Raw genomic sequence first — 18510 nt, 5'->3', positions numbered from 1 at the left:
CATGTCTTTTGTTATACAAAGCAAAGCTGGCTGATTAATGCAATAGACTACCTGCAGCACTGATGGCAAGAGGGAATCATTGCCCTTCTGCACACTAAAATTCAAATGTGCATTAGGAGTGATGGTGTAAACCAGGAACAAAAACACTGTGTAATTCCTTAAATTTCTCTTCCTTGCTGCCTACCATCTACTCCAAGGGTTAAAGGCACTTTTGTATTCAGCTGAAAGAAAACAGGTATTTACATTTTGAGATTCTATTCTAAATGATCATTAACTACTTGTTCCATCTGTGTGTATGAAGTAATGAAAAACTCCTGCTCCCATCTTCCTGAATTTTCAGCATTCAGCACAATGAAAAAAGGAACTAACAAAGCACTTCTGATATTTTGCATGAACTCATTGTTCTGGGTTATGCCTTTTGCAGTTTGCTTTAAAAATAGCTGCATCTTTGTGGACACTGCCATTTGACTAAAGGGTTTCTTAGAAGAGAAATTTGCTTGAAAGGTGTAGTTTACAGTATTATAGCCTGAGACTACAATCCCCTAAGGGAGCATTTAGGTATCTGTCATATGTCCATTAGATGCCCCTCTATGCACTTATAATACCCTATAACCTAATCACCATAGCAAGGCATGGGCTATTAGTCTATAAAGCTAGGGTAAAGTATAAAGCACCTGCAAATGAATCTCACTGATTAACTTCCCTAATATCCACAAAACCATTTATTTGCTCATAAACAGTCAATTGAAGATGAAAACACTGCTAATACTAGCACAAATAGTACAGAAACACTCCTCTATGAATAACGACAAAATTCTTCACAATTTTAAGTAGTTGCCAGCACTTACAGCTAGGCAATGAACACAAAGTATGCTCCTGCTCAAAACAGAGACTAGATACTTTATCAAATATTTTAACTGGTAATACGCAGTCTATTTATAGAATAAAAGTTAATGTCACTACTAAGTATAAATACACTACTCTAAATCTATCATAGAGATTAATGAATTACTCAGTTAATCCTTTTAGGAAGATGCAAAATTGGACAAGTTTGAGAAGTTTGTCAAACAAAACAAAATATTCATAAATAAAGGGATTAAAGTACATCTCATTTTTTAAGAGTGGAGCAAGTGCAAACACTCCCTTGTATGGTGGAAAAGGTCAGGAAAATTGTACGATTGCCACAACTATGTTGACAGAAAGTAAATAATCCACTATAAATGGCCAGAAGAACACATTCTGATTGTCTAGTTGTCATGATAGGTAAAAGAATGATAAAAGAAAGGCCTCATAAAATCCGGCCTGCCCTGCTAAATTGCCAAAGTTAGCCTGTCACTTCTAAGTAATTTTCAAGTTCCCATGCGAAAACAATCTTGGTATGAGAACTCGTTAGCATAACAACCTATTCCAGGGTTGAAAAACAAATGCACCTGCAATAATAAGGGATTTGTCCCATGAGAATCAGTAAAGAAAATATGTAAACAATCCAAGAATAGAGAGATTTGATGTACAAGTAGCATACCTTTTACTAACCAATAGAGTAATTGGCAAGAAAGCTCTCAACCAATTTAAGTTGCACACAAGGTCTGTAAAAACTGTATAAAATGAGTTGCAATAATAAACAACTTTTCCGGCATGAAGATAATGGAGTTTTGGCTGACTTATTACAATATCTAGTATGAATTCCTTCATACTCTAAGATTTCTTGAGTTAATTTTACCTTCAAGTCCAAAAGTGATGGACAAGTTTTTACAAAAAACAGCATACTCAAAAATTTAGGATTTCCAATGTGATAAACTAGCACAGCTGGTTAGCTGATCTACTGCCTGGCTACCATGACTTCAAAATTCTAAGCTTATTTCTAGTTTTCTAGCTAAATTTGTCCATCTCCAATTATAATATTCAATTGCCTTTTGTTTGAATGGTAGAAGGGTCTTCATTATCAAGTTTTAGTGTATGTAGGTCTTAAATCATGAAGGAGATCATCCTCCTTTGTCTTGCATGACAGGCCCGAGCAGATCAAGATTCCTGCAATTCTCAATTTAGATTACTTTTTCAATTCTTCAGTTATTTTTCCAGTATCCATTCAAGACAGAAAACTGAAAAATTCCAGATTGCTGGAATGCAGAAATTAGTGAAGATTCAGTAATTCCTCTCCATCAAGCTATTACTTCTCCTTAGCTCTGGTATTTACTAGAAGTGATATAAAAAAATTAAATAGCAGCTTAATGTTATTGAAGTATTAAAAATAGAGGAAGTGAAAAAAAAAAAGCTAAGTACCAGTTTGGGCTCACAGTAAAACTCTGACCTTAAAGTTGTAAGTCACAACTACAGTTAGGGCCACAATAAGTTTTATACCAGCTCCAATGCAGAACAATTTTTAGAACATTTTAGAACATTTATAAGTAAATCAGTTCAACAGGGAATAAAAACTCCAAAAATTGTTTTAATGTGGGTACCTCGAAAAAATTTGGCTCCTACTGTCGAAGTACTTTCCATCCAACTGAATTAAATGGAAACCCAAGCTTTCTGCATGGCATTAAAAATAACCTCCTAAACCCTAACCCCCCCCAATCTATGCTTATAGACCAAAGTTAATTACTTTCACCATTATTCCTCATAGCAAATAAAAGCAGTTTAACTACAGGAAAGAATACCATCTTTGAAAACAGCTCCCACATTCTGTCATATTCCAACCTCATATACACTCAATTTCAAATACCATTATGACATATACCAATAATCTTCTACTGTTTGTAATGAAGGAGGAAGGAAATGATCCTCAAAAAATAGAAAAGAGGACAGAACCCATCTTTACACAATGGCAGCCTGGCCTCATTCACTGGCTCTGTAGGGACAAATCAAAAGGGAATCACAAAACCAATGGCAACACCGGATACCTGGGACTGTGGTGGGATGGGTACTGGAGTCAATTTTCACACCCCAGTTGACAGCATTCCAGAATTGAATGATGTTATATAATTGAACTAGACAAATATAAACATTGGCTAATGCAACTCATGGAGGACAAAAGAAATGAAATCTACAAGGAACTTTTAATCAGAAACTAAGCCCAGCTGCACCCAGTCCTTCTAAGGACCAGCTGGAACACAAGGGGCTTTCTTTTCTGTTAAATTTTTATATCCTTAATGCAACATTTAGCTTGATTTTGGACTTTTAAAATGTACCAATAACGTTATGGGTTTGGCTTTGTTCTCTGCAGTGTTTACATATTGTCCCAAGGGGCATCTTCAGTAAGTTTTGAGTTGCTTGGAGATTTTTTTTGTTGGGTTTTGTTTCTTTGTTTTGGGTTCTTTGTTTTGTTGATTTGCTTTTGTATGTATATATATTTATTTTAATATTTCATGCCACATAAGTCAGGAAAAGCAATATTGACCAGAACACATCTCAAGACAGATTCCTGTAAGTCGAAACTTGAAGTGTCTTTGCAGATTGAATGACAGCACAGGTAACTACTCCAAGATCCATGAATCACAAGGCAATTCCATTTAGGCTGCATCTTTTCAATTTGCTTTGAGAAAGCCTCCAATACAGCATCCAGAACTTTACTACAGCTAAGATATACACATTAATTCCTTCACTCATATACTAAGTGAGTTATCTTTTAGGGAAACAAATTAGATTTACTACTGTATTGAAAATAATTGCTTTTATCTTCTATATGCTTACATACCAACTGGTTAGTGGTTTGTTCCAGTACCTTACATCTAAGAAAACAATGCTGGTGGTTACTTAATATTATTCTTTCCACTCACCTACTCACCTTTAAAATATTGGTGACATTTACCTTCAAGTTGTTTTTAACGTCCCTTTCCTACCATGAATTGCTATGGATTTTGAGAACTTCTGAAGCAGCAGTTCAAAACTGTCTCAGTGAGTTTCTTGAACACTTTAAAGCAAGTGTCTTCAGACTTAAACAGTTTAAATAATTCCTTCCCCATTTCAGCATGTGTTCTTCTCTCCATAGTACATGCTATATCGGGTCACAACTGATCTTTCCTGTAAAGCAGTGTTAGTTGTAATAGCCCTCTGTTACTTGATCTCCTTTCCTACTCAGTAAGGGACTTCTGCTTTCCTTTGTTGCTATCTTCTCATACTCTTTATGAATCTTTTCTTTTTGCCTTCTATTTCTCTCTAGTTGTTAATTGATTTCTTCCTTAAGCTTTCCAGTTTAGCTCTAGGGGCTTCTATACTTACCCTCAGTTGTGTAGCTACATTTCCACTTTTTGTTTTATTCTTTTTGTAGTTCCTCAAGTACTTACAACCTGTTGCAATCATACTTGTTTCATAGTATGCTTTCTCTCCTCCAACTCTAATTGTCTCATATTGTAGATCAGAAATTCAATTTCATCCAACCTTAACTGAACAAACAAACCTGAAGAAAATTCTAACTTGCTTTACCTAGTACTACAATAAGTTTACACCCCAAATATGTAATTGTTTCTTCATTATATACATGAACACCTAAATGATTTTGAAGTCTATGCATTTACCCAGTTCATCCCAGAGTTGCCTATACTTGTCAGTCATTGCAGTTCCTTGTTGTGTCCAAAGCGACAGACGAGGGTCAGCCATGAACTGTTCTGTTATCAACGTCAACATGCGAGCTCCATTTGAATCTCTCATCTTTAGCATCTCTCGCACCTAGGAAATGAGTATTTTAATATAAACTTGAAAAAACCCCAAAACAAGCCGCAGCACAGACAATATGCTGGTGTTAAACGTTCCATCTCTGTTAAATAAGACATATAATTTATATATGATGTGAATTTTTTAAGTAGAAAAAAATAATATGCCTTTCCAATTTAAACAAATTTTAGTTTCAGTATCCCATTGCAATTTTGCAAACACTTCTTCCACAAGTAATCCACAGGTGTATTATGCAAGCTGCTGCAAGACCATAATTTCTACAGGTCTTTCCAACATTTTGAAGGTAGGAAGGAAGAGAACAGCAAAGCTGTAGACAGTTGAAACGCTACTTCATATCCTTAAACTAATCTCAAGGCACACCAGATTGCATCCCATTGCATTATTAACTTGCTATCATCTTCCCAGGGCTTTGTCTTGTTTTAGAACAACAGGACTTCGAGTAAGACCTGAACAAGTACACACTGGATGGGGGAGTGGGGGGGGGGGGGGGGGGGGAAGAGGGAAGTTTGAGTGCTCAACATACCTTTGCAAAAAGCAAATTGAGTTGCTTCCCTGATCCATGGTATCCACCCTGGGAGAGGAAGACTTTAACCTGTTCTTGGACCTGTTCCTCATCCAAATGCCAGCAGTTGTCATCATCTATGCTAGCACCTGCTGTTGGGTCAGGAGCACCTGCAAACAGCAAGAAGACAAATCATTACGTTCTATGTAAAGAAAAGAGGTTTGTGGGTCCAGGGCAAATGAGTACTGCAAAGGGTTTTGGATTTGTGTATTGTCCCATTTTGGATGTCCTGACTTTAAAGGTTCTTTAAAATAGACATAAATTTCTCCTAAGTAGTCTTAAGCACTTAGAAATGACAGCCTATGAAAAGGTATTTAAACAAACAATATTTTATAGTAAAACATTAAAATCAAAATTAGTTTCTTCCTCCCACCTCAACAGTTATTCTGGAATGCTTTTACAGAATTACACTTAACATAATATTTTCAACAACTGCAATGTTAAAACCACTCTCCGCAGAACACCTGTGTGATTTCTGTACTTTCAGCAATCTTGCTCAGGTTTAAGTTACTGCTAATGAGCACTGCTATTGATGAACATGAGGAAAATCATCACTTCAATGCCTTTGAGCTGTGATGGCTCTGCAAAGCTAAACAAAGAATAAAGAATAAAAAATAATCCCCAAGAAAATCCAAAGTCTTTAATCACTAAAGGCATTAACATAAATAAGTTACAGCTGTGTAAGATTGTGGTGCTTCTGAAGGAGCATTTTTACAATAGGCAATGTCATCAGCACACAGTCAATTTAAAGCAACACTACCTGAATTAGCTTAGTGCCAACTGAAGTAACTGGATTTACATCAGGCAGTGCTTTGGCCATAGGTTGCTCTAACTAAAATTTTGTACTTGAGATCAGTGATTTTCCCCTTATGGCCTTTTTTAAAGTCTGACAAAAATAAAACAAGTTCTTGTAGTATCGAACAATCTACATATTTCTGAAGAAACCTGCACCTTCACTGGATATTTTTAACAGGTATTCTAACTGAAAAGGTTGAAAAGCACTTATCTAGACTGTCAGGGGAAAAAATGGTAGTGCATCACCATACTCAGATACAAGGCATTTTAATCATGCCCAAGACTGAAGTTAACTTGACATTTTGTTTTTGGGCTTGTCACAACTGTGTAATCTCTATGTCTATTAGGTTTTGAGAAGATGTTAGAAATTGAACTGCATCACACTATCACTTAAATCCCAGATCATGTTACCTTTGTAGCCAATACTAAAAGGATACTGGCAGGGAAGGAAAATTACATGGTCAGATTTGTAAAAATCTGCTTTCAAAGAAGTCCTGAGAACACGAAAAGCAAAGATAGCTACAAGTCTTTAGATGTATAGAAACATTGATTCTATTGATTTAAGCCTTTATTTCACAATTGCATCCCTGCCATGTAAGTGAATCTTTTAAGTGATCGCAGAGAATTCTAGAATCTTTATTCAATGAAAATACAACCAGATTTAGAGGGTCAGAGTGATGTCTTGTCTACTAGTTGCTGAGAGAGTAAAAGTCCTTCAGCTCAGCAACTTCCTAAACTGCCTCCAACATCAGAGCCTATAGCTGTGAACATTGCACTATTGTCCATATATATATATATATATATATTTTTTTATTAATAAGAAATTGTCTTTGAAGATGTGAAAGAACTCTTCTGCATTCCATAGGGACCATAAGACTATTTCAGAAGACAGGAATCAAGTCCAAGACAGTATAAAAGCCAAGGAATGAGAAACTTGCCCTTCTGTGAGCGCTTCCCTCTTTACTATGTTAGTTTTAAAGGGTTTGAAATTCAGTCAGCTACATGTAACACATGCTGATGTCTTCAGCTGCAAAAAAAAAGATTAAAAGGGAAATCAAGCCACATGACATCAAGCAGTACATTTGTTGAACAGACCCAGATTTGCAGTATCACCTTGCAAATAGTTTAAATATTTCATTGACTGAAAACAAAGGAAAGACCTGTGAAAAGGAAATATATAAAAGCACCAATATACAAAACACACATATTTATCCTCCACTTTAAAGGAGATTTATCTTTAAATAATCTTGGTATTGTTACTGAACAAGTTATATTTCTTTAAAAAGGAGCCTATGCAGTAGTGGGGGAAAATGTTGGGACCTAATCAACAAGAGGGGAGATTTAATCTGTGAAACAGTGGCTGATGGACAAGCTGTGGGTGATGTCCATGTATTAGAAAAACAATTAAAGTTAGCACTTGACATGCTTTGGTGCTCTCAGACTTGGGCGAGGAATTTAAAGCCTGGAAGAAAGATACATTGCTGAGAACTGGACACCAGGAATGCAGAATTTATAGACTACAAGGACATTTTGCAGAAACCAGAGATAAGGAAGAAACTAACAAAGACAATTCAGCAACTCTACTGAAACTCTCCCTATATGAGAAAAAGATAATAAAAAGCCTAAAAATGTGGACTAATTGGCATGAGAAGTAAGAAATCATTAATCAGTAGAGGATAGAATTCTAATTAGTAGAACTATGTAACTTGTAACCAATGAACACTAACTCCTTTGTTTGCTAAAATGTATAAAAAGTTAGAAGTTTTTATAATTGGTGTATATTATAGGTGGATTGATCCCCCATGTACCTCAGTGCTGAATAAAGCATTGCCAACTTTCTAACCTAAAAAAAACTGGTTGGAGAGTTTATTGCCTGGTTTTCAGTGACAGTATGACTACTTTTAACTTGTATTTAAAAAAGCCTAAGATTTCTCAGCTACACTTCCCTATTTAGGGAAAATACCCAAATTCTTTCCATAACTGTTTACATTTTATAAAAAAAACCTCATCATGATGCCATTTGGGTTTTGCCTTTTTTCTTTCATATGTTCTCTGTGAGAGGAATGACAAGATTTGTCTTTACAAACAAGCCCTGGGTCTGCTGGTAGATAAAACTAGCACTGAGAGATAAGAGAAACAATGGGAAGGACTCTATTGATTGATGAATGGAAAAGAAGATACCTGCCTTTACAAACAAACCATAGGTTTGTTTGTAAATGAAATTGAATATTGAAAGATGAAAGCAACAATGGGGAAAAACCCATAAATCCCATAAAAATTAAAAATTAAGGGGGGTTATACATTAAAAAGGGAATCTTAGGCATTTTGGGAAGTCTGTACCTCTCAAGTACCTCAGCCAATGGGGAAAGAGAGAGGGAAATGCGGCAGGGAAATTAGGATAAAACGGAGGATGCGTCCTCTGAAAAACTGAGAGACTCCAGGGGAAATGCCCCATGGCCTCTCCCTTTATTCGAATAAAGTAAAAGGACTCCTCTGTCTCCTTTTTGGACATAAACCTCCGGTGTTCGTGGATTAATTTTCCTAACAATTTGGGGGCTCTTGTCCGGGATATTTCCACCGTCTGGGGCAGTGGGCAGCGAGCGGAGCTGAAGGCGTGCCTCACCCAGTTTCAGTGATCAGCTCCCCTTGGTGGCGGCCAGCACCGGGCGATCGATTGGGTTCCCGAGACTGTCCAGCAGACAGACGAGTGGCGGACCAGGGGGGTCCGTGAAGAGTCCGCAGGGAAGGACCACTGAAAATCTCACCGGTGAGTAAAATGGGATCTTCGGGGAGCAAACCTGGGAGGGCGCCCATGGAGGGCAGCACAGGTAAACCTGAGACGGCACCCATGGAGGGTAGCACAGGTGAAACACAGCACCCATGGAGGGTTGCAAGGGTAAAGCCGGGAAGGGGTCCCGGCAAAAGGGATGACGATCCCATAATACCCCTGGAGAGTCCCTTGGGGAGAATGCTGAGGTCTTGGGACAGACTATGCATTCACACAGAGGTAACTATGGAGATGATGGTAAAATATTGTTATTTTGTGTGGCCGGAGTATGTTTCCAAAGGGGCTTATGTGGCCACCTTATGGAACAGATAGGATTCATTTGTGTAGAATTTTGTTTAAGTATTTAGAGGGGAATTGGAAAGGATGGATTGAAAGGGAATGTGGATTAATATGGTTTAGACAAGCAACAAAAGAAATCTATGTGTTAAAGAAAAAGGGAGAAGAGGGAAAAAGGGAGGAAGGGGGAACTGGTGAGAATTGGGATGTTCTTCAGTACCTTCCCCTGTCTTGTCCTGCAATGTTGCCAGCTGAACCAGGACCAGCTGCAGGTCCCCTGTATCCTCAACTCCCAGAGCAAAGGGATCAGGGGAATGTTGTTCCTACAGCCCCTCCTGAGAATAATAATGGTGTAGGGGGAAGGGAGCAGCCTATCATACTACCATGTAGAACTAGAAGAGGAAATCAATTGAGCACATCAGAAGCCCCCCGGACCCAAGACACAGGGGTACATCAGATGCCACTCCACCAAGTTCCTTTGGGGGGTCAGGGGGGAGGCTCTGGGTTTGTAATTGTACCACTTACTACCCAGGATATAAGGGGGTTGAAAAAAGAATTACCCCCATATTTGGATGATCCCATAGGAGTGGGGGAAAAGATAGAAGAATATTTAGGAAATGTGGATTATACATGGAAGGATTGGGATTTTCTCCTGGGGATTTTATTTGGGTCATCAGAGAAATGAATGATTTTGCAGAAAGCTCGGCAGCTGTGGGAGGATGAACATCCACAAGCAGCAGGGGGGGGCTGGACCTAATGTACCTACAGTGGATGATGCCATCCCCCAGGTGGACCCCCAGTGCAACCCAAATGACAAGACCAGTCTGGCTCGCCTCTGTGATTACCCGATTACCGTGCTTATTTGATTAGGGCAATTAAATCAGCAGTTCCCAGAACTAACAACATAGCTAAGGCTATGTCCTTAGAACAGGAGAAACATGAAAGCCCCTCTCATTAGAGAGGATTAGAGAGGCCTTGTAGAAATACGGGGGGATGGATCCGGAGGGACCAGCCTTTGACACACTGTTGAAGGTACAATTTGTTACAAAGTCCTGGCCTGACATACGGAAAGGGGTACAGAAAGATGAAGAGTGGCAGAACAAGCCTCTAGAAGAACGAGTTAGAAAAACACAGCAGATATATGTAAGGAAGGATGAGGAAAAGGTAAAGGCTAAGGCAAAGCTGATGGCAGAGTTTTGCAGCCATGGAAAAATAAACAACAGGGTCCAAGGGGTCCCCCGGGACAGAGGGGACAGGGTCAGCCACAGGGAAGTGGCAGAGGCATTCCCTCCTCAGCAGGGGAGAGCCTATCCAAACAGCGGTTGGGAAGGAACCAGTGTGCTATCTGCCGGGCAGAAGGGCATTGGAAAAGGGAGTGTCCGCAGAAACAGCTGGACCCTCAGGAGGAGGAAGTCCAGAGGATAGTGGAAATGGATTGTTAGGGGTGTCAGGGGCTCCCATTATATCAAGGACCCACCACTCAGGAGCCCTTGATAACTTTTAAGGTGGGTCCAGATCGAGAGGAGGTGTGTTTTCTGGTAGATACAGGGGCCTCTCGATCCACTTTAAATTTTATACCTAAGTGGGGGGGAATTATCAAAAAGATCATTAGTCATTCAAGGAATGAGTGGAAAGGATGAGCGAGTGTATTTTATTCAACCTCTATTAATAGATGTGGGGGACAGGTTTGAAATACATGAATTCCTGTTTGTTTCTAATTGTGATTGTAAATTACTGGGGAGGGATTTGATGGCTAAACTGAGAAAGTAAATTAGTATTGTAAAAAAATGACACAGAGTCCAACACTGTGATATCTTTGTGTAAAATGTCTGAGAAGGCTTATGCTGAAATAAATCCGGAAGTGTGGGCAGCCCCAGGAAAATGCGGAAAACTAGACGTAGAGCCTCTGCAAATTACTTTGAAACAACCAGGACAAGCGGTGTCTAAAAAGTAATACCCTCTTTCAAGAGAGGGAAAGAAGGGGTTACAGCCTGTCATTGAGTCCCTGCTAAAAGCAGGTCTTTTGGAGCCCTGTATGTCTCCCTATAACACCCCTATCCTGCCAGTTAAGAAACGAGATGGAACCTACAGAATGGTGCAAGATTTAAGAATAATAAATGAAATTGTCAAAGCAAGGCATCCCAAGGTTCCGGATCCCTATACAATCTTGAATCAGATCCCTTCTTCACACCAGTATTATTCAGTACTGGACTTAAAGGGTGCTTTCTGCGGGTGTCCAATTACAGAAGATAGTAAACAGTATTTTGCCTTTGAGTAAGAACAAGAGGAAGAAAAAATGTGTTTATTGATGGGTCTTCAAAGGTGGTAGAAGGGAAACGATTTACAGGATACTCTATCATTAATAAAATGCAATTAAATGAAGGGGGGAGGTTACATCCCACCTGGTCAGCTCAGACAGCAGAGCTGTATGTGCTTGTGAGAGCCTGTGAATTATACCGGGATAAGACAGTGAATGTTTTTACTGACTCTAAATATGCATATAAGGTAATACATGCATTCGGGAAACTATGGGGAGAAAGAGGTTTATTAACCTGCAGGGGAAAGAAGTTAGTTCATGAGAACTTAATCTCTCGCCTATTAGAGGTGGTGAATTTAACCAACGAGAGTAGTAATAATACACGTTATGGGACAACAGGCAGAGTGCTCAGAAGAGGCAATAGGAAACCGACTGACTGATGAAGAAGCTCGAAAAGCTGCATTGTTGCCAGAAATCTCTAAGATCCTCCCCTTGCTCCCAGTAACTGCATCACTGCCAGAGAAACTGTCTTTTTCACCAGAAGAACTTGAGATAATTAAAAAGGGTGGGGCAGAAGAAAAAGGCGGATAATTAGTTTACAAGAGATAGTAAGCAGTGGACACCAAAAGCTCTGGCCTTACAGTTGTTAAAACAACTTAATGAAGAGAGCCATTGGGGCTCCTGAGGACTGGAAGAAGCTTTCCTCAAAATGTATGCTGCTCTGAGTCTTTTTACTCTAGGAAAGCGAATTATCGAAGGTTGTTTAATTTGTGTTAAAACCAGTAACAGTTGCAAAGAAACTTGCCAGGGGACAGAGGCCTCGGGCTGTACGTCCCTTCCAGAGATGCCAAATAGATTTTACTAAAATGCCACGAGTGACAAGGTTTAAATACTTTCTGGTAAAAGTATGTCAGTTATCAAGGTGGCCAGAGGCATTTCCAGCTGTTTCAGCAACTACAGGATCAGTTATTAAAATATTTTTGGAACAAATAGTTCCAAGATATGGGATTGTAGAAGCAATAGACTCAGATAGGGGATCTCATTTTACAAGAAAAATTCTTCAAGGAGTTATGACTGCTTTAGGAATACAATGGAACCTCCACACCCCCTCTCACCCCCAGAGTTCGGGCGGGGTGGAGAAGATGAATAGAGAAATAAAGAAACACCTTTTAAAGCTGGTAATAGAAACTAAGATGCCGTAGGTACGGCTCTTGCCACTGGCTTTAGCAAGGATAAAGGCTAGACCCAGGGGAGATATTCAATTATCTCCCTTTGAACTGATGTTTGGAATTCCTGACCCTTATAATTGCCAGCCTAGTGGGGGCGTAGAGATAAGTGATGTATATTTAAAACAATATGCGGCCAGGATACTGTCTCTTGTGGAATCTCTTTAACAGGAAGCTCAGCTGGCACAGACCCTACCTTTGGACTTTGCTGTTCACAACATCCAACCAGGAGATTGGGTCCTAGTTAAGGAGTGGAAAGAAGCACCACTAGTGGCTAAGTGGCATGGATCTTTCCAAGTGTTGCTGACCACAGAAACAGCTGTCAAGACAGCAGAACACAGGTGGACCCACCCCACTTGGGTCATGGTCTCTGAGGCCCCGGAGATTTGGACATCTCAGCTAGAAGAGAAGGACGGGAAGCCACAACTGACACTCCGCAGGAGTGGACTGGAGCAGTAGCCAGTGCGCCGACATCAGGGGAAGCCTCGTGTGCCTACCCACAGACTGCTTGCTGAAATGGTTTGTGTGGGCATCCCTCCTTTCAGATCTCCAGTCACTGGGGGCCAATCCTCGCTGTCATTGTTTTCTTTATGTTAAGCTGTTTCTGTGCCTTCGCTCGCCACAGGTGGTGTGGAGACAACATGAAAGTAAAAATTAAGAGATTAGATTACACCATTAGAATGTTTCTCTTAATAATCTTACCTTTATATTGTCAGTTAAGTTAAGGCCAAAAGTGGAAAATAGGAGAAGAAGTAGCAAAAACCTTTAACCTTAGCAATTGTTAGGTCTGCAGAGAGTCAGGGGGATCTAAAGACTGGCCATGGGTGGCCAGCCCAGTCGAACCCAAATAATGGGTTAGCACCCTAAGTGAGGTCCATAATGGAACAGGATTTTAAGATGAGGAAGGAAGTCCATGGTGGCTTCATTCTTCTAAAAGAGGCATTTATTGTCTAAATAGAACAAGAAGCATATATGTGGGGAAAAGTGTTTGTAACTAGACTTTAAGTTTAGATTGTTAGCCCCCCAACAGCCCTCCTTATGATTGTTCCAGATATCAAGGCAAATGGAATCAAACACATGTTAAGCTCACTAATAGTAGCTGGGTAAGGTTTTCGTTCCATAATTACCAAAAATTTTTTGAATGCTGTAAAGCAGTGGGGAGGGATACGGGTTTTTTTTGACCCTTTATTTTTTATCTACCCCCGAGATAATTCCACAAGTAGGACACATGTTGTCTGTGACTATCAGTCAAAATGGCAACACCGGAATAGAACTCGGACCCTTTTTAATAGGTTCTCGTTCAGATCCAACAAAACAGATCTGGGATGTAACTGCAAGTAGAAACCTTATGTGAGAGCTTAGAAATGCAATATTCCAACATCAGATAGTATTAGATTATTTATTAGCAGAAGAAAGAGGAGTGTGTGGAAAATTAAATGACTCAAACTGCTGTTTGCAAATAGATGACAATAGAAAAGTAGTAAAACAAATAACAAAAAGAATAAAAAAGTTAGCTCATGTGCCAGTCCAAACATAAAAAAACAGAATAGGACAAGTTTTCATAGTTACCCTGTGTACTATGAGTTAAACAAATGTTTTTCTTTCCTCTTATGTGTTGTAGTATCTCTTATCTTTTTACCATGCATGATCCCTTGCTTAGTACAACTTATTCAACATGTGATCAAAGGGATGCAGGTAGTAGTCATGCCTACTGATCTATAGATGGCTACAAAAAGACAGGAATTGATGTCACTGCAAATAATTGCAAAACCAAAAAAAGACCCAAGAACAGAAAATTAAGTCAATGATAACTAAAATTTGTATAGACAATTATTAAAAATAAAAGAGGAGGGATTGAGAGGAATGACAAGATTTGTCTTTACAAACAAGCCCTGGGTCTGCTGGTTGATAAAACTAGCACTGAGAGATAAGAGGAACAATAGGAATGATTCTATTGATTGATGAATGGAAAATGTGAGATGTAATATAAAGTTAATTCGCGTTCGGTCTGAATTAATCTTTGTAAAATATAAAATGTACTTGGGGTTTGAAAAGCAGAATGTGAGAGGGGGACACGGAGGATTGAGAAACAGGGAGGGTTTCTGCCGGGAAACCATCAGAACACTCGTTTACCCAGTGAATGGAAGGAGTGACCAGATACAACGTGTCCCCCCCGGAGATGAACCTGCTAATGACGCAGCAATCAACACCAGATAGGTATCTTATCTGCTCCATCGGAGTTTTACATCTCTAAACACCACTCCGGAGAAAGCAATCAAGATATTGTTCTACCACAGGAGATCTATTCAACTGACCGGAGACATGGACATGAATACCTGATGAAGCAAAAAAGGGACACGAGAAGCAAGGTAGCTCTCCATCCTCAGCGAAAGACTGTATAAAAGCCAGAAGCTCGAGACACACTTTGTGAACAGGGTAGATTCAGAGCGATCCGAGTCCGTTTCTGCGTTCACCCAGTGCCGAAACCTGGGGTTCGACGCTGTTCCTTTTAATTGTGGCTGTTAGAAACTGAATTTAAGTCTTGAAATAAAACTCTATATTTTGATTCACGAAATTGGGCTTGATCATTTATTACAGAAAAAAAGATACTTGCCTTTACAAACAAAGGTTTGTAAATGGAATTGAATATTGGAAGATGAAAGCAACAATGGGGAAAAACCCATAAATCCCATAAAAATTAAAAATTAGGGGGGTTATACATTAAAAGGGGAATCTTAGGCATTTCGGGAAGTCTGTACCTCTCAAGTACCTCAGCCAATGGGGAAAGAGAGATGGAAATGCGGCTGGGAAATTAGGATAAAAAGGAGGCTGCATCCTCTGAAAAACTGAGAGACTCCAGGGGAAATGCCCCATGGCCTCTCCCTTTATTCGAATAAAGTAAGAGGACTCCTCTGTCTCCTTTTTTGAACATAAACCTCTGGTGTTCGTGGATTAATTTTCCTAACATCTGTATTCTTCACACATATATTTGTAGCTTTGTAGCCTATTGTATTAGTGGCTAGCTTTCCCAGTACTTTTCCATGGCCTTTCCCTAGGCAGAAAGACAAAACAAATTCCAGAGCTCCAAGCCCCAGGAGTACAAGGCTCCAGTGCTATCTTGATTCTTCCTGGAAACCAAGGCCGAGAACAACTCTTCAAGATACATTTCATGGACAAAGTATAGCTAGTGCCAAAAGAAGGAGGATAAAAAGCACCAATTAGGAGGACAAGTGGTGATGCAATTCCCCCCCAGTCAGACCAGGTTTCCTCACTGGCTCCACCCCAGGTTTCCCATAGTAGTCTCAGACCTCTGCTACCTTAAAATAATTTAATCGTGGTGCAGTGTCACAATAACAGCTGGCGCTGGTGCCTCTGGAGAGGGACCCCAAACAAAAGAATCCCTAGACTTGTACTACGGTCTGTGCACCTATTCTAATGGTGATTTTGGATCTGGAGTCTTCTTGTTGTTCATTAGCTTCTGCAGGGTCTCTGGGTGATTGACTGGCCAGCACCACAGGTCTGCTTGCCCTTAGGCAAAGGCTCAGTGCCTGATCACAGCTCATTTCCTGGGGCTCCAACCATTTCCCTCACCTAGGGCACACCTTGCAGCTTGCACTGCACCTACACAAGGACCTATCAGCCCTAGGTGTATTCCTCACCAAGGTGAACACGGTTTGATCTAGTCTGCTTCCTCTCCCTCTAGCACACCCATCATTCTTGAGCAACAGATAGGATTTCTACACTGCTGCTTTTCTTCTGAAGACCCTGGAGAGAACTATCTTGATGGGAAAGATGGATGCTAATGTCTTTACAAATGACCCGATGAGTGAGGGTCTTTGGGAAAAATGGGTGTTAATGTCTTTGAAATGGGTCTTAATGTCTCTACAAACATCAAATTGCACAAGTTTGTTACAGAACCCAGACAGTTTGACCAGATAGTTTGAACTCCTGAACTTTAGACTAATAGGACAAATAGGTCTGCAAAGTCTATTGCAGAACTCAGATAGCCTGAACTTCTGAATTTTAGGGGAAAATGAGGATACATGTTCAAGAGGGAAAATGTGGTAGGTGGTTTGGGAAGGCTGTAGCTTCCTAGTACCTCAGCCAATGGGGAAACAGAGGGCGACATGCAGCCAGGAGTTTAGGATAAAAGGAGACTGCACCCTCCAAAACCTTGAGAAAGACCCCACGGGATATGCCCTAGTGGAATCTGTCCCTTTATTGGAATAAAGTTGCACAATTCCTCTGTCTCCTTTGTGGACACTGGCTTTTCATAGTGTGACTTTTCCACACAATCTGAACAAGCAACAGGACCGCAAAAGGGAGCTGCCTTAGGAGCTGTGAAATTAAGTCCTAGCAATAGCTGGCAAGTAGCTCTGAAGGGTCAACCCAAAGGCAGTGACCTTGCTTGGGGTGCAATGCAGCCCCGAGCAAGCACAAGGCCTCAGGAGATGGACAGTTTGGCTGAGGAGAGGAACATGGGCAGCCCTGAATTTAATCACTGCAATGCATTTTGGTACCGAGACCAAATCCCTTTCCCCAATTCTAAACTGAGGATAAGTGTTACTTAGGTGCTTTAAAGGGATGTTATGAGGATAAATTAGTACCCAATTGAACTATGAAAGAGAAAAGTATTTTATACTAAATATTAAAACTTGCAATTAAACTGTGTCACTTTATAGACACTAACAAATTAATCTCCCTTCTTTTGACCTCTGGCTTTGTCAACTTCTGTCATGACTGGTTTTTGAAATAAGTTTAACATCATGTATTTACAATTAAATAAAATAAGTAAAGTATTTACACTCAGTATATAGATACAGTCATACATACATACTCCCGCTGTTTTACTAAAATTGCTAAATTGCAATCTTAGTAATCAAAGCAGGAATACCATGCACATTTTTTTTGTAACACTGAACACCAAGATACATTTTGAAAATGGGGTAAAAGCCTTTTATATTTATGGTCATACCAGGTTACATCTTAAATATAATCATCTCCCAAGTTATAAGAAGCAGCAGCATCTAAAAAAAAATTAAGGACTTTGATCATTACATTAGGAATTTTAAAAGCAACTACTTTCAAACTGAGCAACCCCATTCAAGAGCTAGTGTCATATATAAAGAACTTAATCTTGAAAAGTAAATAGAAGCAAAGAGGGGGTTTGACTAAAATAGGCAAAGAATAACCTATATCACAAATTACTCAGGGTACAATACTAAACTCGATAAATCAAAATAAGATTCAATAAGGTGAAGTGCTGGGTCTTGCACTTGGGTCACAACAACCCTATGCAGTGCTACAGGCTGGGGGAAGAGTGGCTGGACTTAGGGGTGCTGATCAACAGCTAGATGAACATGAGCTAGCAGTGTGTCCATGTGGCCAAGAAGGCCAATGGCATCCTGGCCTGTATCAGCAATAGTGCGGCCAGAAGGACCAGGGAAGTGATTGTCCCTCTGTACTTGGCACTGGTGAGGCCGCACATCAGATCCTGTGTTCAGTTCTGGACCCCTCACTACAAGGAAGATATTGAGGTGCTGGAGTGTGTCCAGAGAAGGGCAACGGGGCTGTGGAAGGGTCCAGAGAGTAAGTCCTATCAGGAGTGGCTGAGGGAACTGGGGGTTCTTAGTCAGAGAAAAGGAGGTTTGGGGGGACCTTCTCACTCTCTACCTGACAGGAGGTCCTAGCAAGGTGGGGGTACGTGTCTTTACCCAGGCAAGTAGCAACAGGACAAGAGGACATGGCCTCAAGTTGTGCCTAGGGATGTTCAGTTTGGACATCAGAAGGAATTTCTTCATAGAAAGGGTTGTCAAGCATTGGAATGGGCTGCCCAGGGAGGTTGTGGAGTCACCATCACTGTAGGTGTTCAAGAAACAAGTGGACTTGGCACTTAGTGCTGTGGTCTAGTTGACAAGGTTGAGATCATTCAAAG

General features: G+C 40.2%; 1 protein-coding gene across 3 annotated transcripts in view; it reads right to left on the bottom strand.

Moving 5' to 3' along the window:
* Nucleotides 1-18510, bottom strand: part of LOC120764905 (zinc finger SWIM domain-containing protein 6-like) — a 346593-nt gene that overhangs the window by 120453 nt on the left and 207630 nt on the right. For all 3 annotated transcript variants that reach the window (XM_040089033.2, XM_040089035.2, XM_040089036.2), the window contains exons 3-4: nucleotides 5195-5343; nucleotides 4515-4665 (exon numbers count right to left, since the gene is read on the bottom strand). In XM_040089033.2, coding sequence (XP_039944967.1) covers nucleotides 4515-4665; nucleotides 5195-5343 — 300 coding nt within the window. The remainder of the gene's footprint in view (nucleotides 1-4514; nucleotides 4666-5194; nucleotides 5344-18510) is intronic.

This window comes from Hirundo rustica, chromosome W (assembly GCF_015227805.2).
Source record: "Hirundo rustica isolate bHirRus1 chromosome W, bHirRus1.pri.v3, whole genome shotgun sequence".
Taxonomy (NCBI): domain Eukaryota; kingdom Metazoa; phylum Chordata; class Aves; order Passeriformes; family Hirundinidae; genus Hirundo; species Hirundo rustica.
The sequence above is the reverse complement of the archived record's forward strand: the minus strand, read 5'-3'. Positions and strand labels throughout refer to the sequence as shown.